This window comes from Lonchura striata, chromosome 9, assembly GCF_046129695.1.
Source record: "Lonchura striata isolate bLonStr1 chromosome 9, bLonStr1.mat, whole genome shotgun sequence".
NCBI classification, from domain to species: Eukaryota; Metazoa; Chordata; class Aves; order Passeriformes; family Estrildidae; genus Lonchura; species Lonchura striata.
The window spans coordinates 1,309,247-1,329,962 of record NC_134611.1 but is presented as its reverse complement, the minus strand read 5'-3'; the positions used below and the strand labels follow the sequence as shown (position 1 = coordinate 1,329,962).

Sequence of the window (20,716 nt, the reverse complement as noted above, 5' to 3'; positions counted from 1 at the left end):
ATGAAGAAAGGGGCTGAGGAAGTCCTTCCTCACCAGAGTGCTGTGACATGTAGGTTGGAATGGTGGCCTTGGTGGCCTTGGGATCTCTGCTGGCTGTTGGTGCAGTTGAGAGGCCATCAAGTGTGGGATGTGGCACCGTTGACCTGCATAATGTATTTGGACAGGCTCTGCACTGGGAAATACACAGCAGAGAATCACAGAAGCAGTCCTAAATTGGAAGGGACCACAGTGGGTCATCCAGTCCAAGGTTTAGAGAGAAAAAGAGCACCATGAAGACGCGCTGGTGCTGAGATGAAGGGATCTCCCTGGGGGCTACAGTGGCCAGGGAACCTTCCTCGTTCCTGGGAGATTTGGGGACAGCGTGCAGAGTCAGAGCCTGCTGGATGGCACAGGGAGGCACAGGGACTGCCTGGGGGGCACGAGGAGATGGAGAAGGCTGAGGGGAGGCAGAATGGCTGAGGGGAGGTGGGATGGCTGGCTAAGGGGAGGTAGGGAAGCAGACGCTGAGAGGAGATGGAGAAGGCTGAGGGGAGGCGGAATGGCTGAGGGGAGGTGAGGGGCAGAGGGGAGCCGGCGGGCCGCGGAAAGGCCGAGGCACGGCTCGGAGGGGCGGGGGCTGAGGGCCGGCGGGGCCCCGCTCCCCCGGCGCGGGCCGCCCCTTCCCCTGCGGCGCTGCTCGGCCGGGCTCGGGCGCTTTAAGGCGCGGGCGGGGCGCGGCCCCGGCCCACCTCTGAACCCGGAGATTGACGGGCGGGCGCGCAGGGGGCGGCGCGGCCCGCGGGCCGTCCCTCCCGCCGCCGCCGCCGCCAATGGGGCCGGGGGGGCGGGCGGCGCCGCTGCCCCTTCCTCCCCCCGCCCCCGGGCTCCTCCGTGCCAGTTTGAGGAGTCCGGAGCCGAACAAAAGCAGGCGGCGAGGGCCGGAGCGGTGCGCGCAGGCCCGGCGCAGGGGGGGCCCAGCCAGCCCCGAGCGCGGCCCCGGGGTGGGGGAAAGTTTGGAGCCCTCCCCCGGTGCGCGGGGGCTCCGCCGCGCTCCGGCCGCGGTAGCTGCGGCGCTGCCATCGCGGGCGGCCGCCCCGCCGCGGCCAGCGCTGCCGCCTCCTCCTCCTCCTCCTCCTCCTCCTCCTCCTCCTCCTCCTCCTCCTCCTCCCCCCCGGGCGCAGCCCCTGCCCCCGGCCCGCCCGCTGCCTCCCCGGCGCGGGGCTTGAGCTGCCCTGCTTTTGGAGTCGCCGCCGTTTCCCCTCCCTTCCCCGGAACCCCCCCCTTTCCCTCCCTCCTCCTTCCCTCCCTCCCTCCTCCCTCCTCCCTCCTCCTCCTCCTCCTCCTCCTCCTCCAGCAGCCAAAGGGATTTTTTCCCCTTTCTTTTTTCTCTCATTTTTTTTTTCCTTCCCCCCCCCCCCTTTTCATTTTTCTCCTCCTCCTCTTCCTCCCCGCCGCGGAGCCGGGCGCCAGCGTGAAGGATAAATAAAAAGCGAAGAGGAAGAGGCTGGGGAGGAGGAGGAGGAGGAAGAAGGGGGGGGAGGAAAGAAGAAGAAGAAAGCGAGCAAGAAAAGAAAGCGAGGAGCCAGGCGGCCAGCCCAGCCGCGCCGCTCCCGGCAGCCAGGGCAGGAGGCGGCGGCGGAGCGGGGCCGGCGGCCGGCGATGGATGACCAGCCGCGGCTGATGCACACGCACAGCGGGGTGGGGATGCCGGGACACCCGGGCCTGTCCCAGCACATGCAGGATGGACCAGGCGGGGCGGAGGGGGAGGCAGGCAGGAAGCAGGACATCGGAGACATCTTACAGCAGATCATGACCATCACGGACCAGAGTTTGGACGAGGCGCAGGCCAGGTGAGAGCGGGGGAGGGGGCAGGTGCCGGGAAGTTTCCCCCGCGCCCCGGCCCGGCCTTTGTTGTCCGGCCGCGGGCGCATCGGGGGACGGGGGTCCTGCTGCCCCTGCTGCCGAGAGATGTGGCGAGGGACGGAAGGCGAAAAGAAAGGGGACCGGTTAATACCCCCCACCTTCCCCCCCCTTCGTTTATTATTTCCCATCTTTCTCCCACCTCCCAACTTCGGGGCGGTTTCGAGGGGTCGCCGCGCCCGCAGCCTCCTCCTCCCTCCATCCACAAACCGGGCCTGGCTTTTCCCAGCCTTTTTGGGGTGGGGGGTTTAACTGCGGAGGGCGGTCGTGGTTGGGGCTCCGCTCCGGGCTCCTCCGAAAGAGCCACGAAGTGCTGCCCCGCTTTTAGGGCTGCTTATAATGTTCTTTCTTAGGCCCCTGTAGTGGTGTTATTTTTTCAGCGCGTTTTTGCGCTTTGAAGATGCTCATAGAAGCTTTGTCTTTTTTCTTTTTTTTTTTTTCTTTTTTTTTTTTTTTTCCCTTAATTGCAGGTGTATTTTAAAAGGAAAAAAAAAAATGCTGTAAGAGCCGGTATCTGAATTGCCCTGAGCTTCGGGGAGTGCAAACCTAATGCGCACCTTCAAAGGCACTACCAAAAGTTCAGGGAGGGGAGGGGGAAAAAAAAGCCTCAAATGAAGGAATTGGAAGAAAAAAGTTGCCCTGAATTGCCTTGGCTACACTTGATATTTCTTCTGGGATGCAGAGCTGCTTGGTGTATTGTCCTTCTTCTTGATATTTATGCCCATAGGTGAAGCAGATTGCTAGAATACATTGTTCCTGGAAGAACGAACCGCACAGCCCCCAAAACTCTCTTAAGAACTTGCAGAAGGATAAAAGTACCCCAAACCTCAGCTTCCATTCTCCCTGCCTCCACAGCTTCTCTATTGCTCCTGCTTACCATAAAGGCTCGTTGCAGGGTTGATCTTACTCATTTTCTTATGTTCTTGCAGGGGCAAGAGTAGCTGTGAGGAGGAGGAGGAAATCATTCACTTTCTCCCTGGCCAGACCCGGGGCAGTGAGGGGCTCTTCCTTTGGAAAGTTGCAGGAATCGTGTGTGTTCCTGCCTGGATAATTTAGTGTAGTTAATCAAATCAATAAAACCAAAGCAGAACAGAGCTAGAAGAAGGCTTTATGGGTTTTTCTTGCTGGTCTATTTCAGCTGCTTCTTCACGTGCTTATGTTTTTTTTTTTTGTAAATTATTATTATTTTTAATTCTGAGCTGGCAAACATGCTGCATTTATCAATAACATTTGGCTTTGCATTTCCTCCTTCCGTCCTACTACTGCACGGTTGTTTTGCTGCCTCTTTGTTTGTTTTTTTTTTGTTTGTTTTTTTTTTTTTTAATTAAGTTTTTGGAAGATGCAAAGTGCCAGCATTATTTGTAAGAGAACCCTTACAGCATATGTACGTGATTTGCGTATACCCAAATGTCTGCGCCCATCTGGGTGTGCTGATAAGGGAACGCTGTGGTTCTGCAAGGGTATATACCTTTGAGAGACTTCATCAGATATATAAATCTTTTTAACATGTTGTGGGTGGTGGGGTAAGTAGTGTGAATGTTTGCCAGATGTTCACATCATCTTTCGCGTGTAATTTTGGTTGGTAAACAGAAATCCCCGTAACCGGCGCCGGATAGCAGCAGCCCTGTGTGCAACTGAACCCTTGGCTAAATCACCCTATGGCTCAAGAGAAAAAAATTAAATCGTGCTGTTTCTTTGCCTCAGCGGGCGCGTGGTGGGTTTTAAAACCAGCCAATTAAAGCGCCCCCTCCCCAAAGTCTCTCCTCAAAACCCACAGGAGAACGGTCAGCTCTGGAATAACAGCAGCCGAAAGGAGCAGCGTTTAATAGCGTTCCCTCCCTTTCTCAGAAGCAGCCGGCTGTGATTTTTTTAATGTGTTTACTGTCCCAATTGTAAAGAATTAAATTTTAACACCTGCAAATAAGCTGGATGTAAGTAGCATGGAGGCAGAGGAATGGGTTTCTCTCTGCATGTGTCTTTCTGTGCTCCACGTTGAGCGCTGAAATTCCCTGAATTGACAGCTCTAAGCAGGGGATGTTTCCACCACTGGGGCAAGGAGGAGTTTATTTCCCCTCTGCCTCACAAATAAAGCACATGGCCTGGTGTAATATTGGAGGTGGGGGACAGGGAGAGCCCAGTGCTGTGTCTGTGTTGAACGAGGCAGTTGATCCGAGCTTGGCTCCCAAGAGCTGCTGGCTCTGCCGTGGAGCATCGCCTGCCTCGCGCTGGCCGTGGAGCTGCTTGGTGGCCAAGGCGGTTTTCATTCCTAAACTGGTGACATTCATCTCCCCTGCCTTGGGTAGGTGGCTGTTTGCAGCACTGGGGGCTCAAAGCTGCCCTCCCTACGCCAGCTGGCATGAATTTGGAAAGTTGTTCCTCATGGTGACATCCTGAGCTCACCCTCCCCTCTTTTCTTTTCTCTCCAGGAAACATGCTTTAAACTGCCACAGGATGAAGCCGGCGCTTTTTAATGTCTTGTGTGAAATCAAAGAAAAAACAGGTAGGAAATCAATGCTGTTGGTTCTGTATTGTTTTTGTTCTCTGGGGATTTTATTCCCCAAGTTTGTGCCCCCCCTCGCCCCCATGTAGCAGTATTTAAGTGGGGAGGAAAAACTCGTTGGTATTTAATGCTTCTGGCAGTGGACTTGCATGATGTGGTTTGTGTCTAGAAGAGAAAATATCGTGGTTTAATTTCTATTGTATAGCCTTTCTTTATTTATTGCTTTTTCTGGGGAGAAAAAAAAATCAACCCCCTTGCAATTTCTGTCTTGCTCTAGTTTCTTCTTTAGGACATGGCGCTGCTTAAAAAACAAAATCTGAATGCAGAGTGGATGTGTGGGAAATAATCCCAACAAAATGAAACTGCAGTTTTATTACCATTAGTATTCAGGTAAACACAAAGGTTTCTTACTTTTTTTAAAAAGAAAGTTAAAATGCTCTTGTCTGCCAATCATCCAGGCTAGCTCATGTAAGAGTGAGTTGTCAGTTGCCTTTAGTGAAAGCAATATATTAGATTGTTAGTTACTTTAGGGTACTGTTGTTTTATGGCATGGGGTGTTCTCAGGCTTCTTTAGAAGCTAATGGCATGAGAGCGTTGGTTCTGCTGTTTCCCACTTTCCAGACCTCCTACCATGTACTAACACACTTATAACACATCCCAGGGGGGCATTTAAATTTTAAAAGCAACAATTAAAAAATAGCAGTCATCAATCAAGGGTGATCTTAAACAACAGATGCTCAGGGAAGGACATTTAGCAACATGCACCACTTATTTATGTATTTGTTGGAATCTCTTTTTTTTTTTTTTAATATAAATGTAAAAAAAAAAAAAAAAAAAGTGGGGGGAATGATGGAAATTTAGGAGGTGGTTCATCTCTCCTGTTGGCTTTCTGAGCTGACCAGAGTTGATCTGTGGGCTTTCCCATGCCGCCGTAGCTGCCTTGTTTTAGCACGCTGCAAAGTACTTGACTTTTCCCCCCCTTCCCCCCTCTTTACAACAAGGACTGAAACAGTCAATAATTCATATCTAAGCCATATAAGCAAGGGCATGACATGAATGAAAGTGACAATAAATATGATTGCACACCCGGTTGATATACATTGATAGTTACACATAAAAGGGGAGCAGCTTTCAGAAACCTGAACTGGGTCTTATTTTTTTTTTTCTGTTCTTATATATATATATATTTATCTAAAACCTCCCAGCATGAGCAGCTGATTGAAAATGCAATTACTTGACTCTTGCAATATATATAAAATGACTAAGAGGGCCCTTTGTTAAGCCTTGTTTGTGCAGTGTGTAGCCCAGACAAAGCACCTACCGTTGGCATTCGGCTCTCCGAGTCCTCCCGGCTGCGGGGCCACCTCTGACCTTCCCGAGGAATCCTTCCCTGCAGACTTCCCGTAATAACCAGCAGTGGGTTTGGTATGGGGACCTCCGAACTCTTCTTATGCTGTAACGTGAGAGAGTCTATGTGGAGAGAAAGGTTCAGGATTTTCTAGAGTTCCCCCACGCGCCCCCACAAGAAAAGGGAGCTACCGAGTTCCTTTCCCTCTTCTCTCTTTCTCCTTTAATTTTGTGTGAGCCAAGGAACCTTTGCTTGTTTCTGCTCTAAGTGTGTTTGATGCTGTATTTGATGCTCCATACACTGCCTGTGCAGGGACACTTTTTGGCAGAGTAGCTGTTTAATCCCAGCTCGGCTTCGCTATCAGCGCAGTGGCAAAGTTAGGGAACATGGAATCTGCTGGGACCAAACTTGGTGGGGAAAGCTAGGTGAGCTCACGGATGCTGTGAGGTGCCAGTGAGCTGAGGAGGGATGAGGAACTGTGCATAGCCACAGCGACAGAGTGTGATAATTCCTGTCTGCTAAGGAAAATGGAAAGAGATGATATAGGGCGAAGCATGCTGCTGGAAATAAGGACATTCAGGTGTGAAGTGGGGCTGCTTTACATTTTTATAAATGCTGTTTGTTGGTGTTGTACCTGGATTACTTGACTTATGGGGCTGTGCTGTGGAGGTCTCCAAAGAGGTTGACTCGAGATAGCTTTTGGAGCGTTGTTTATCTACCCTTGAATATGTTTGTGGTGAATTCTTTCACTTTGCAAATTCAAAGACCTTCTCTCCTCTTCCCCCCCATCGGCGTCCCCAAAAGTCACACTTCATAAGAAAGCAAACAGCCAGATGGTTTAGGTTTATTTTTATTATTTTTTTTAAATTATTGCATTGTGGGCCCAATGCTAGGAGGAAGTTTGCCTTGTTTTTTCTGGGGCCGAGGGTACCGCCTGCGTCTGTTTGCGTACCCCTTCCTTGCGGGCAGTGGCGTAAAAGTTGAGCCAACTTCTCGCTTCCCGCTTTCCATTTAGCTTCCCAGATTTTTGCATGTGTGGCGTTTGAAATCCTGGTGATTGTTTGTGGTCACTGGTGGGTGTTTGAAAGTGCGTGCGTACATCTTCCCCCCGGCGTTATGATGTGCAGAAATGTGCGTTCGGTTACCCCGCTGCCTGATTTAAGTGACTCCAGAGCCTTACAGAGACTTTACCACCATCTCTCGCAACATTATGGCTACTATTTCATAGTGTTAACCTTGTCTTGAGCAAACCCAAAGTGTCCATAAAGTTCTTAGAAAAATAGGTCATCTCTACTGGCCAAAGAATTGCTTTTTGCATTTGGGCTCTTCAGTTATTTTCAAGTATTTATTATCACTTTAAAAAATTATAATGATAAAAAAAAAAAAAGCTCAGGGGATTGCCGGATTGCCTTTTGTCTGCAAACCTGGGGATTGGTGCTTTTGGGGTGATGTCTGTTTACAAGTAATAAAAGTTGAGAGGTCTGATCCAGGCGGGAGTATGCAGGGGAGTAAAAAAATTGCTGCTTGAATATACATCGAAGTTGTCGGCGTTCATTTGGTGTGTTTTCACTTGCTGTTGGTCGCTTTGTTGCGAGAGAAGGGGCAGGACTGCCTTCAAATGGCTGGCTGGCTGGCTTTTTGGAATAATAATTATGGAAATGGGAGGCATTGTTGTCCTAAATACAATTGATTCCCCCATCAATAGGGATTGAAATCGGAAATTGCATTCCTGATTTATAAAAGTTTGAAGGCAGGGGTAGGGGCTCTGTCTTTATGGCTGGGGTTTTTTTCCTTGTTTTTTTTTCCCCTCTCTCTTGGTATGTTTTTTTTTTTTAAGCTGTTCTCTGCATGAGCAGAATAGCTAAGTAGAAGAATCAGGCAAGGCGTACGCAGACGTGGGGTCCTTGGATGGCAAACTGGAAAATATCTGCTGTCAAAATGCAGCAGCATCTATTTCAGCTGTGAGCCTTTCCCAACTCCCATCTCGTTCGGCGGGGACCGGTGGGGAGAGGCTGAGCACAGGATATATGACCATTTAATCTGATTCCTCCTCCTTAAGAGCTTTTCCCATCGTTTCACTTTCTCTGCTCATTTGGGGGAGGTGAGGGCAACGGGAAAATTCTACTTCTTAAGAAACACCCTGACTTTGCATTTGAAATCTCAACAATTTTTATTTTCTTACCTTCCTCTCCCTCCTGTTTGAAGGAATTCAGGACTAAAAGAAAAATGTACATAGCACCAATGGGGGGATTTACAAAGTGGAATATTTATAGACAGCACTGATTAGCCGTGCAATTGTTGTTGAATAATGGGTTTGTTGTCTTTTTTTTTTTTAATTTTAGAACATAATAGCTATATAAGGTGCCTCTTAGCTACCTTTCCCTGTGCATTATCTTCACCAAACTTAACTCAAATCAGATCTTTGGAGGAGGTAGGATTTTTCCCCTTCTTCTCTTCCTTAACACCCCTTTGTTCTCTCCAGCTCTGTGTTCAATTAACACCCCCATCGAAGAACTGTAGTCTTTTTTTTTTTTTTTAATGTCTGTTACTGTATTTCACTTCTGACACCTCTCTTATTATTCTTGCCTGCTATTTCTCTTTAATATAGCAATTATGATTTGGGGTTTCTTTTTCTTCCTCTCTCCCTTCCCTCTTTTCCCCACGCCCCCAAGTAAAACCCCAGCAGGAGCAGTATGGGGAGAAGAGGGGCAGATGTGGTGTGCGCAGTGCTGGGGTTTTTGGGGTGTGAGGCAGAGCTTTAAGATGGGTACACTGGCAGGCCCAATGCCCCTTGGCTAAAGCGTTCCTCCCAGCAGGATAGGGCAGCTTGCTTTCCTTCCCCCCAGCCCTTCCCCAGGGTATCAAATCCTGCCCTCCTCCTTATCCTGCGTTTCCACTGGGGAGGTTTCCCAAGGCGCAGGAGAGAGTTCAAAACCCCGATTTGAATTTCAATGCAATTCTTGCACCTAAGGCATCATTCTGCTGCTTGGAAAGAAAGCTCATCAGGAAAGTGCTCAGTCCTCCAGCCCTGCAGGATCCGGGTCCCACTCAGCTTGCTCAGCTTTGGGCAGGTCCAGCCCTCGCCCTGCTCTCCCTCCTGCCCTTCAAAGGGAAGGAAGCCTTCGCTCTGATATTTGTTATTACTGTTTTTTTTCTTTTTTCCTCCTTCCAGTTGAAAGGCTTTGAAGGCAAAAGTGATGTTTCTCTCTCTCCGTGGCAGGCAGTCTGCAGGGTCCCTGGCGTGGCTGCCCTAGGGGGAAGTGAAATATTTTGGGAGAACAGGGCCTCCAGTCCAATCCACACTGCCCGAGGAAGCCTTGCTATAACTCACAATTAAATTGCTTCCAGAAACCTGATGTCTTCAAGGGAAAGGAGGGGAGGGAATGTGCAAGGGAAGATAGGGATGGTTTGGTAGACCTTGTCTTGGTGGAGGGCTGAATTAACACAAGAAGAGTGGCTACCTCTGGGACTGACTGTGAGGGAATGGAAACCAGTCATCCTGACGCGAGGTGGGACATGTCCCAGTAGGTCCTGGCACTTGGAAAGATCAGGGTCTTCAGGGCTGGAGCTGTCTCTAAAACAAGTCAGTTTTCTGGGCTTTTATCTTCCAGTATGGTGGTGTCCATCAGGGATCTGCTGGGGATGGACGGCTTTGGAGGAACGTGCTTGCGTGCAGACTTCTCTTCTTTACTTTTAATTTCATATTTTTTTCTTCTCCCCTGGTAGCATGTGGTTGGAGCTCTTTGAATGGAGCAGGCTTAATTAGTTTAATCAAAACTGGCCTCCTGCAATCCTCCAGGGGAGGAGGTGGGAAGAACAGGGCTGCCAGTGGGCTCTTCTTCCTACCTCCTCTCCCTCGGCCCTGCCATGAAAGCAGAGAAAGCAGGCCTGGCTCTGGCATAGCATTCCCACTCCTGAGGGACTCCCCACGATTTGAGGTGTACAGGAGCAAACCTGCTTGTTTTTTTATTTCAAGGCTTGTTTTTTGTGGGTGCCTGATGTTAAGCAAACTTTGTTGTGATTGCAGCAGAGCAGGAAGGTGCTCTTGGAGGATCTGCTGTGTCCTGTTGCTCCCAGCCCTGTCTGTTTTTTCCTGGGAGATGGATGAGCCAGCCTTCCAGCTCTCAATCCCCATGCTCCCAGGTTTCCAAGCCTTTGCTGGCACTGGCCTCCCAGGTTTTGGGTAGCTTTGGGTCCAGGGAAGGAGGATTCCTGGAAGAAGCCCACTCTTTGGTTGCTTCCAGCTGACAGCAGTGGACGAGGCACAGAGGAGAACAAATCTGCCTTCACTATTAATGCATGCTGGAAAAATACCCGTATTAACCAGATGTGGGCATAAACAGCAGCTTAACCAGAGCATTCTTTTCCATGAATGTTGGGTGTTTTCCCTGCTCCCATGGGTCTCTCTCCAGTCCATCTCCCCTTGCCTCTGCATGATCCTGGCAGCAGTCAGTTTGTGGGTGAGTCTGGGGAAAGAGATCCTGTTATTGGGCCTTGTAGCTCCAAACAAGAAACTCAGAAGATCTTTCAGGCCTAAATTTCTCCTGGGAAAAGTGGTTCAAGTTCCCTTATTTGAGACCTGCAGAGGGATTTCCTCCTTGGAGCGTTGAGTGTCTGCAAGCAGAGCTTTTCTAAATGCTCTCAAATGTGAGATTTATTCTTGTTAGCAGGACTCGTGCCGGCCCTAGGTTTGAGGGCAGCAGTTGTAAACAAAACACAGAGAAACTCTGAGACAATTTCATCATGGTTTGTTGTTTTTTTTTTTTTTTCTGTCACAAGGAAATTACTGCGTGCAGCAATCCTTGAGGGGAGTAGGGTGGTGGTTTAAACATAAATGGGTTTGTTTGCAGTGAGATATAGTAAGCTGTGCTGCTGGTGGTGCTTCTGCTGAATCAGAGCTGTGGATTTTGGCAGGGAGAAGGGAGGAAGGCAGGATTCCTCATCTGCCTTTGGTTTGGCACCTTATTCCCCAGTTCCTCCTTTAATCTTGGAATTGCTGCCTTCTCTGCTAATGAAGCTCTGCAAAGGGTTTTTCCTGATCTCTTGGAAATCTGCTGAGAAGCATTTTACTATACCTTTTTTTCCTTCCTGTGCTTGGAGTTGGGGTGCTTTGGGAGACAGGAGAGCCTGTTTTATCTGCCCTGTGCACTGCAGGGGTGGTTTGCAGTTGATGCAAAATCTGAGGAACCCAATAGTGTGAGTTTTGCCCTGAAGATGTGATATTATCTATTTTCCACCTTTTTTATTATTTGTGATTTTTTTTTTCCCTTCCTGCTTTGCATTCCCATGGCAGCAAGTTTCTCTGGTAACATGTTTTGCTTTGGGAGTTGCTGTAGGAAAGGTGGGCTGCACAAAACTGGCTCCACAGCCCCCAGAGCAGGATGCCCCTGCCAGGCTCCACACTTTTGGGCTGAGTCTTCAGGCGTTTGGGTGCTGTGCAGGGAGAAGTGATGCTCCCTTGTGCTGCAGGGACGTGCCCTGTACAGCGCCTAGCACAGGGGGACTCCATGCTGGGTCAGGGTTTGGAAGGAGGTAATGTGATTTACAGCAATGGATCTGGTTAATAATCTCCAGCAGCTTCTGTATACTCAGGGGCTGCTCGTATTCCCAGCCAGGTGTTTGCAGACCAGATCAATATGGCCCTATTTGCATGGGGCTGTCCGTAATCTAATAAACCAACCTCAATCTGCATCCTTTGCTTTTCCCAAACATCCATCGGGTCCTGATCTGGCACGTGTTCCCCGTGGTGGGAGAAGGGGTTTGTGAGCACTGCCTGGCTCCTGGGCTGCCAGCCTGGGCTCACACGTGGCAGCCCAAGGCTGCACCCTCTGCCAGAGCCCGGGCTGGGCGAGCACCCCAGATTTTTGGGTGTGCTGGGTGCTGCATGGTGCTTTGCAGATGACCACCTCCCCAGTGTGCCCCGAGGCATCATTATTGGGGGTTTTCTGTGAAATCCACGTTGCCTTTGGGGAGCATCTGCTGGGAGCTCCCTTGGAAACCAAAACTGATGGTTTTGTGGGCTAGGTGGTCGGCAGCTTCTGCTCAAAACTGCCTCAGAGGTGCTGCGTTCCCCGGCGACTTAAATAATCCAGGGTGCTATATGGATAAATTACAGGAATCTGCGGCCTGAGGAGGCTATGGACTGAATACATTAGTGTGTGTTGTCAGGCTGGGCTCAGGAGGGACTCAGGTGATGCTTTCTTCCAGTGCTGGGAAGCGTTTGGCCTGGAATTATTGATTTGCAACTGTGTCAAGGAGGAAAAAAAAAAAGGGAATAATATCTCTTGGCCTTGTGTTTGTGAGCTCTGCCCCTCTATGGTGTATGTGTGTATATATATATATATATATATATATTTTTTTTTTTTTTTTTTTTTTTTTTTTAGCTGGAATAGAAAGCCACTTCTCCTGGCTCCTTTTCCTGGTGGGGAAGGCAAGGCAGCCAGAGAATGGGCAGCCCAGTGAAGGGTTTGGCTGCCAGGGAAGCCGTGCCTGCCGAGGAGCAGAGTGCTGCTGGTGATGCTTTATGTTTTGGGGAGGTCACCACCACAGATAATAGAAATCCCCTGTGACACCTTGAGGGAGCCGTACATTGTCACTGTCCCCTCCCGTTCCAGCCTTTTATTTATAATAGAAGCCTTACCCAAAATAGCTTTTTTGCTTGCCCTAAGCTGATGGGCTTTTTCCAGCCCCCCCCCACCCCGCCTTTTTTTTTTCCCCTTAAATCTACTGATAAATGGAAAACCCTCGGTAGAGCCAGTGCTGTGAAGAGCTGCTGTAATCTAAAATGATAACTTTGCCATTTTACTTCAGCCTTGTTGAAAAACGAGCAGAGCTGCCTTTGCAAGTGGGATCAGCCTGCTTAAATGCTGGTGCCTGGATTTTTCTTTCTCGCCCAAGTACAAGCCTGGAAACTCAGTTCATCGTTTCCACGTCCCATTTTTGGTTTTGCACAACCTGGCTTGCCTGCTCATCCTTGTTACCAGAAGAGGAAAATCAAGTTTCTCTCCTGGTTGGATAACATTTTCAAATTCCAGAGTGATGTCGATTAGCAGAATTAGCAGTGGCAGGTTACCTGGCAAAAATACCCTTCCAGTAGTGAAGTGTTCTTTGTTGGTTGCTGCTTCTTTCCTAACTCTAGCAGTCCCGATCCCAAATATGTCTCCACAGCATGAGGATTTTTCTCTCTTAACTCAGTGCAGTTGTTTCCTTTTGACATTTGATATTTACAAGGCTGGAGCCAAACTGAAAGTGAATCTGCCCATAACTCTACTAAATATGCCTTTCTAATTTCAACATTAATGTTTCAAAACCCAAGCTGCTGGTGGGTGTACCATTGCTTGTTTACACACATCTTTCTTTTCTTTTTTTTTTTTTTTCCCTCTCCCTGTGCTGTGATTCTCTGGTGGAACATTAGGGGAATGATACAATACCTGGAGCTTCTGCATGGATTGGTCTCTGGCTTTCAGCTGTAAATTTGGCTTTTAACCCCTAAGTCTCTAATTTTAAAAGGTTGGAAGTGTTTTAGGTTAGTATTTTTTTTTTTGTTTGTTTGAGAGGAGCCTGCTTATATGCAAAATTATTATCGTAAGATATGATTCATTGCAATAATATTGCAAGAATTCACAATAATATGATTGATTGCAATATTGCAATAAATTGCAAAAATATTATTTCAAATACTGCGATAACATGATGAATTTGCAATACTCTGTTTATTGCAAATCTCTAGACAAAAGGGTAGAGATTGCAGTTCACAGGGAAAAAGGAATTAGCTGGAAAGAGTTGTGGCTGTCAATCCTGACTTGATAGCACAGGACACAGCCCTTCCCCTGGCAGGTTTAGCGTGGAGCTAGTGCTTTCCAGAAGAGCGCCTGTTCACATTTAGGGAAGTTTCAGGCCGTGGGACATGCTGCTCTGGTTGGAAGTGTGTTTTGAGGGGTTTATGACCCTTGCTTTGAAGGGGTCACCTCTTTATTTCTGATACAGATTCACGAGGCTTCTGGCTGCAGCGTAGTGCCGTGCATGTGCCGCAGAGAGCGAGGAGCCGCTCCCGGAGCGGTTGCGTGTTTGGGGGGAGCAGGTGGCAGGAATGGTGTTTTCACTGAATGTATTATTCCCCCGGAAAATCCTGGCTGTTAGATCTGGTCAGCAGATGTGAAGTGTCGATCGGTATCGGCGGTGGGAAGGGACTTGCAATATACTTTGCTAATGGAGAAGAACCCGAGGAGCAATTGCCTGATTTACGCTCTTGGCGATGCGAAATGAAACCGTCTGAAGCGCTCTGCTCGGTGAGCTCTTAGCAAACCACTTCTTCCTCCCTACTTCACGCAGATTTTTCCAAAGAGATTATGTCTTAGCTTTGTTGCTGCGTGGACAGAGGTGTCTGGGAGACGTGGACCCCTTAAATGCATGTGGAGGCACAAAGCATCCAGCATGGGGAGCAGGGAGCAAGCAGTGCCCGCTGTAGCTCACTCCAAAGCCCCGGTGCAATTCTGTCCCCAAGTGGCTGAAAAGGTCATTTAGCACAAGAGCAAACGTTTATCTTTTTTCACTCCCTCAAATAGTCAAATTAGCATCCCTCCTCTGCCACAAGAGCTGCTGGAGGGGGCATCCTGAGAAGGATTATAGGTAGGAGCGCCTGGGCCTGGGCTCTTCCTCTCCCGAAGGTCCCTGGCTGCTATTTGCACATCCCAGTGTCTGACTGCGGCTGGCATTTCCCCCGTTTGCTGGAATTTACTTTCTGCCTGGCGAGGGCATTGGGTAACATTTGCACACCTGGGCTGCTTAAGCTGCGGAGGGGCTGGGGGGATGTGTTGGAGAAGGTCAGGGGTCTCTGCTTTCCTTGTGGGCAGGAGGGAGCAGGGGGAGCAGCTGCTGGTACTGTGTCCTCTCCAGAGGCAGCAAGCAGGAGGGGGAAAATGGTGTTGTGTAATGTCAGGATACCTGTGCCACCATCTGGACCTGCTCTGATGTTGGGTGGATGCGGGCTTGGCCCTGGCTCTCAAGAGCTCACACTGCTGGGTTTCTTCTTGTGGATGGATGGGTTGGGCAGTGGATGCCTGGTTGGTTTTGTTGTGGTGGAGGGGGCTGTGTTCCCTTTTGGAAAGGATTGCAGTGCGTGTCTGGCAGATGCACAGCCCGGGGTGGGAGTTTTCCTTAGAAATAACTCTTTTGCAGCAGGTCTGGAAAGTCATGGGATCCTCACCTGTGGGCTCTTGAGGGTAAGGATGTGCAGCAGCACGATGGCATGGCTGGAGGCTTAGGGAGACTATCCCGGGGCAGACTGGAATTGTTTACTGTGAAAAACTCACAAGTAGTATGGAAGGAAGTGAGGCACAGCAGAGGGTGGTGGTAGGGAAGTCCCTGATCTTTCCATGTGTCCTGAGGCAGTGGCAAATCCACATGGGTAGAAGGGCAGATTTTTATTTCCCTTTTTCAGGCGATTTTGGTTAGGTCTTACAGGCATCCTTCTGCACAGGCAGCATATTCAGGGGTCTGAGAGCCAGGGGCCAGGACAGAAAGTGAAGACTGAAGGTCGTGGTGCCACAGTGCTCCAAGACCCTGTTGGATGCAGCGGGCACGGCTGGCAGAGCACGCCGGTGCTGCGGGCAAGGGCAGCCACTGGACCTGCTGCATCATCTTGGGCTGGGATTGGGAAAGGAGCTGTGCAATTAGGAGAGGTCCCTGTGGCTTGTGTTTGAAAGGAGGTCCATTAGGGTAATTTTTAAGATGCTGTTTAATCAGAAGGCTTTCTGCTCATAGAGAGGAAAACGCTGGGTGGGTCTGTGCCTGTGCTGCATCCCCTCTTCCTGGTTCCTTTTGCTTTTTTAAAATTGCTTTTGCTTCACCGTTTGGGAATGCTACCCCAGAGGCACCCAGGTGCTCATCAGCACCATTGGGTAGTGCTTTCCAAGGATTTCCTTGGCCTCTTGCCTATTGTGTGTAGTGTATCCTGCTGCCTTCCTCTTGCCGCATCTCTTCCCTGTTCACAGGCACCAGTACTGGGTGTGACCCTGGTCAGGGATTGCCCTTGCAGGTTCCTGAGGGAAGCCAGTCCTGATGGCTCCATGGAGAGCTCCTAAGGGTCGGCAAGGACCACGGAGGAGACCTAAACAGGGAACAAATGAGAACCATATAGAGACAAATGGGAATCAGATTTAGGAAGCAGACGAGACAACCCTTTGGAAGGGGCAGGGGGGATGTTTGCTTTAATCAGTCTCCTTGGGTTTCAAGCAATAATAAAGCAGATTTGTTTTCTTTTACCTTCTCTTCCCCAGCCCCCACTTTTTCCCTGTTTCCTCTTTCTTGTTCTTCTCAAAACAGCCCTAGATTCAGCAGCTCCAGCATCTCCTTCCCAAGCTCCCACTTTCTGCAAATAGGATTACTTGCCAATACAGTCAACATCCTGTTCATTTTTTCCCCCCTCCTTCTGTCTGGGTCACACTGGTGGGAGCTTACTGCCTTGAGACAGGCTACCTTGGCTGAGCTGCTGGGTGCAGGTCCCTCCCACCACCAGGTGAACTTTTTGGACTTTCTAAAACAAGCAGGGGAACAAACTCTTCCAAGAGGGCTGCAATTTTCTGTGTGGAGTCGATTTGCCCTGGCGCACTCTGCTGTGTGCTTTAGAGGCAGTCCCCAGGGACTGGCCGTGCTTGGAGGAGATCAAAGTTTCTCCATCAGAGATTTTGGGCAACGCCTCTGAGATGCTTGAGTGACCTCCTCACATGTGCTCCTCTGGGATGTGGTGGTGGCTGCAAGGGAGGACCCTGCTTTCCCAGCCTTCACAGATGGGTTGGTTCCCTGAGAAATGTGTTGCCTTCCCCTTTTTCTTTCATTTTTCCCTGGTCATTGTCTTGGTGCAGAGCCGGTGGATCTTGGGGGGCTGGGGCCGTGTGTAGCTGTGAGTCAGTGAAGCCAAGCCTTTGATCTGTTCCACTTTCTGGTTCTGCTGGTGAGTTATTACCTTCCCAAACAGAGAGGCCAGACTGGAGCTGGGATTAGTTGTTGCTGTGACCATCTCTGCAGCTCTCCTGTGCTGGGCACCATGGAAGGGATGAGATTTTGCCCACCCCGAAAGGGAATGTGGGCCCTGCCTGCTGCTGTGTGCCTGCTTGGGGAGATCTCACCAGTGCCTTTTGCTGGGCTGCTGTGTTTGCTTTCCAGGCACAGCTTTCTTGTGCAGAACTGTTTTTCTATTTGCTGGTGTTTAGCTGAGAGACAAGGCATCCGGGGTGATCTCCAGCATGTTCCAGTATATTGCTTTCAAGTGCTCTCCTGGGTTTTGTAATCCACATAGTCTGTCTTATATAGGACTCCCCATTCTGGAGAGTACTTTCACCCTGTCTGCTGGGATTTCCAGGGAAGGCTGATGGTGAACAGCCTCCAGTATATCGCTCAGATTCCCAACTTCCAAGGTGGCAGAGCTGGTGTTCCCAGCCAGCCTGTGGAGTTGAGAGTCCTCTGTGGTGTTCAGTGGGTGATGCTGGTGCAGCATGGTGGGGTGGTTTGTCTGGGACACTCTTCAGCCCAGCACTCAGCAGGTCTCCCATGAGTGCTGCAGAGTTGCCTGTGGAGTTGCAGTCATTTTCCTGCCTGGCTTGGCACATCTTGTGCTGGGGCTCTGCTGATGGATAATCCTCCACGGAGGCTGTATCCCATCCCAGGGCAGGCACCTTGGCTGCTGGGCAAGAGCCATTCAGGAGAAGGTGTGTGATGGCTCTGTTGCCCAGGAGGGGCTGATTTACCTAATGTCTGCAAGACTACCACAGGCCTTCTGTTGCAAACTGGTTTGGCTTAGCCCTGAAAAGCAGAGTGAAGCAAAGGAGCCAAGTGTGCCCTGTGGTGGCTTTTCCAGGTCCCAGAGGTCGCCATGAGGGAAATCACTTCTGTCCCAATGCAGCTTGAGCCTCCTCCCTTGCTTGAAGCAGCAGAAATCGTGGTTGTAAACCTTCACCCTGGTACGTGACTGTGCTGTAGGCACTGTTCTCTCCCAGCTCCTCCGGGTGGGTGCCAGGGGAACTCACGGCTGCTTTGGTGCCCTGGCCCTGGCTGCATCCCAAAACTCCCTGCCCTGCGCTGTATTTCATCTTCCCATGCTTCCCAGAGAGGTCTGTGTGCAAAATACTTCATGTTGCTGCCAGCAAGTTTCCCTTTACCCATGCCACGGTGGGGCTTTTAAAAAAATTTTATTTTATTAGGAAATTCCCATTTGGTTGCTTTAAAAAGCAAGCCCTTGTGGCTGGCCCCTGGCCCGCCGCTAACAGATTTGTTTGAGAAAAGGCTGCGTTGGCATCCTGCTTTATTGAACATGCCTCCTGGGAAGGCAGTTTGAATATCCTTCTGTCTCCTCGGAGCAGGGAGCTCTCAGGACTGCCTGCCGCCATGGGGATGGGGAATGCTCTCCTCTCCCTTTCCCTCCCACCCCTTCCCCTTGTTCAAGCCTCCCTTTTTTTTTTTTCTTCCTTTATTTTTTTTTTTTTTTTGAGGAGAGAGAGCGCTGTGCACGGTGTGTCCCGCTCCATGCGGCTTTTCTCTTTCCCCACGGAGTTCATCCAAAGTTCGTATCCAGACGATGAACAAAGTAGCTCAGACCTTTTCCTGACTCCTCACCCTTTGTCCTCATCACTTAGTGACAGACAGGAATCAAATGCCACAGACAGGCTGACGGGACAGGGCTGTGTGAAAGTCCTTGGAGGAGGAGGAGTGGAGCAGTGCTGGCTAGATGAGGGACTCATGTTTAAACTCAACTCCCCCTCCCTGGGGAAAGACCAGAGCTACTTTTATTTTGAAGGGCAGAGGGGAGGTGTAGTGTTATATATATATTTTTTTTTTTTCTGTCAGAAACCGGATAAATTCTTAGTGACAATAGACATAGGGAAGGAGGACCGGATGGAGTTAGTCTCAGTGTTTAGCACTGGGTGTGCCTCCCCTTGGGAGCAGGGGAAGGAAGGGGCTACAGGCCATTATGGATCAGAGGGATGGAGGCTGCTGGCCTGCCTGCATCACCTCTCTGCCCTAGGGAGCAGCCCTAGGGGAGGAGGGGGTGCGTGCTGCTGCAGCCTGACTGTTCCTAAAGGCTGGCTTCATCTTCATTTCCCTGCCTTTGGAGCTCTCCTCTGGGAGTTGGGTGGTACCCCCTGAGGGGGCAGGGAGCTGGGGTTTAGTGTTATGGACCCCGCTCTGTTCAGGCTGAGTGTAGCTGGGCAGCTGCCCAGGGTGGGCTTCCCCCTGCTGCCAAATCTGGGGAGGGACCAGACCTGGTGTTCTGGGTGCTCTGGAGACTTTGGTCTGTCAGGGAAAGGAGCAATTTAGCCTGTTTGTTCATTAGCACTTGCCTAACTCATTCAGCTGTCAGGAGTGGGATGACTTCTGATAGGTATTTATCCCTCTTCCAGATGTCCTCCCCAGAGTTCACCTTTTTTTTTTTTTTTTTTCAATGGAAAATAATGACTAGTCCCAGACAAGGAAAAAGTTGGGAGTACCTCATGGTAGAGATTTTCTTGAGGCTTTTATGGAAGCTGGGTTGGCTGTAGCCCAGGTCTGCAGAGTTTTGGAGGGTGAGACTTTTAAGCATCCAGGGAGAGGAGGTCTCTACAAAACGCGTGGTGACCCTTTGTTCAGGGGTGTTCCTGGTGAGGTGCTGTGATCCAGCAGATGTGCTGGTGCAGGGGCCACCCTCTTGTCAGGGAGATGTGAATGTCCCTTGCATAAACCAGCTCCATGAGGCACAAGTATGTCATTTGGAGGGAGGGGAAACACTGCTGTCAGAAAAGGACTTTAAAAAGGACCATTTACATTTGGTCCTTAAATCCTGGGAAGTGCTGTGGGTTGAGAGGATGTTCTCCCAAGTTCAGTTTGCATGTGGAGAGAGACTGCTCATGGCTTAAATGAGCAACGTTAGCCTGTGTCAGCAGAGAAGAAACAAAAAAAGCCCCAGGACTGTATTCCTGTGTTTCCCCAGGGAAATGAGGTGACCACCTCCTTGCCTCAAGGCATAGCAGGCTGAGTCTTTATGCCAAGCCTGGCTGCAGCATTCCACATGCCTCTGGCTGCTCTCCTCAAGCCCACACTTGTGGGGGTCATCTTGGAGGCAGCAGGAAGGGGCCAGGGTGGTCCAGGTTTTGCCCTCTTTTGTTTGCTGATGTGGCAGAGCTTGCTGATCTGGGCTCTGGCCAGCTGGGCTGACTCACAGAAATCCTCTCACGAGTCTCCTACACCCTCCATTACCTGATCCGAGTGCTTCCTGGCGTGAAGGGAGCTGTGCATTTGTGCAGCTCGTGTCCGCCGCAGGCTGCTGTGGGCAGGGACCACAGCCTGGCTGGCCCTGTCACCCTCTGCACTGCTCGCCCCATCAGTGGTGACCATCTCCCTGACCCCGCAGACAGTCCCTAGGTGTCTTTAGAGAGGCATTTGCTCTGCTTGAGAGGTCAAAGGAAAGACCTCCTTGCTCCTTTAGGAGGGGTGTGTGTGTGAAGTGGTGTCTACGTGCCTCTTAGTTGGTTTTTGTAGGCCTGCTGCCTTTCCGTTCATCAACACAACAAGTTGGACCTAGAGGAGGATTGTAGCAATGAGGGAGTTTTTAGTATCCACAGGCTCCTTCCAGCATTGCCTATCTCTGGGAATGGGAATGGGCAGTGGGTGGCCACAATCGAGTTAAAATTCCCACGTTTTGGTGCTGCAAGTGCTGCGGTCCCTGTTGCGCAAAGGCGGGTCTGAGACGCTCGCAAATCCCTGCCTTGCAAGCTGGGCAGTCTCCTGGAGTTCCTGCCTTGCCAGTCGTGCTGTGAGGCTCTTTGCACGCAGCTTTACCTGCTCAGGGAAGTGGCTGAGGCATGTTCCCATCTGAAGCTGTACCCCTGCGAGGTGCTTGGGTTGGCAAAGCGCTGCTGTTGCATCAGGCTGGGCTGTGCCCAGTGAGCACAGGGGGGGGAAGGTTCTCATGCCTGTGGCAGGAGCCTTGCTCAAAATAG

General features: G+C 50.3%; 1 protein-coding gene across 2 annotated transcripts in view; it reads left to right on the top strand.

The window, feature by feature from the left end:
- Positions 1-1,315: 1,315 nt before the first annotated feature.
- The window catches only part of PBX1 (PBX homeobox 1), a 129,288-nt gene continuing 109,887 nt past the window's right edge, over positions 1,316-20,716 (top strand). Inside the window, exons 1-2 of one of the 2 annotated variants that reach the window (XM_077785260.1) lie at positions 1,316-1,829; positions 4,326-4,399. In XM_077785260.1, the coding sequence (XP_077641386.1) occupies positions 1,639-1,829; positions 4,326-4,399 (265 nt within the window). In that variant the 5' untranslated portion in view covers positions 1,316-1,638. The remainder of the gene's footprint in view (positions 1,830-4,325; positions 4,400-20,716) is intronic. The other variant, XM_077785259.1, reaches the window with a different exon arrangement.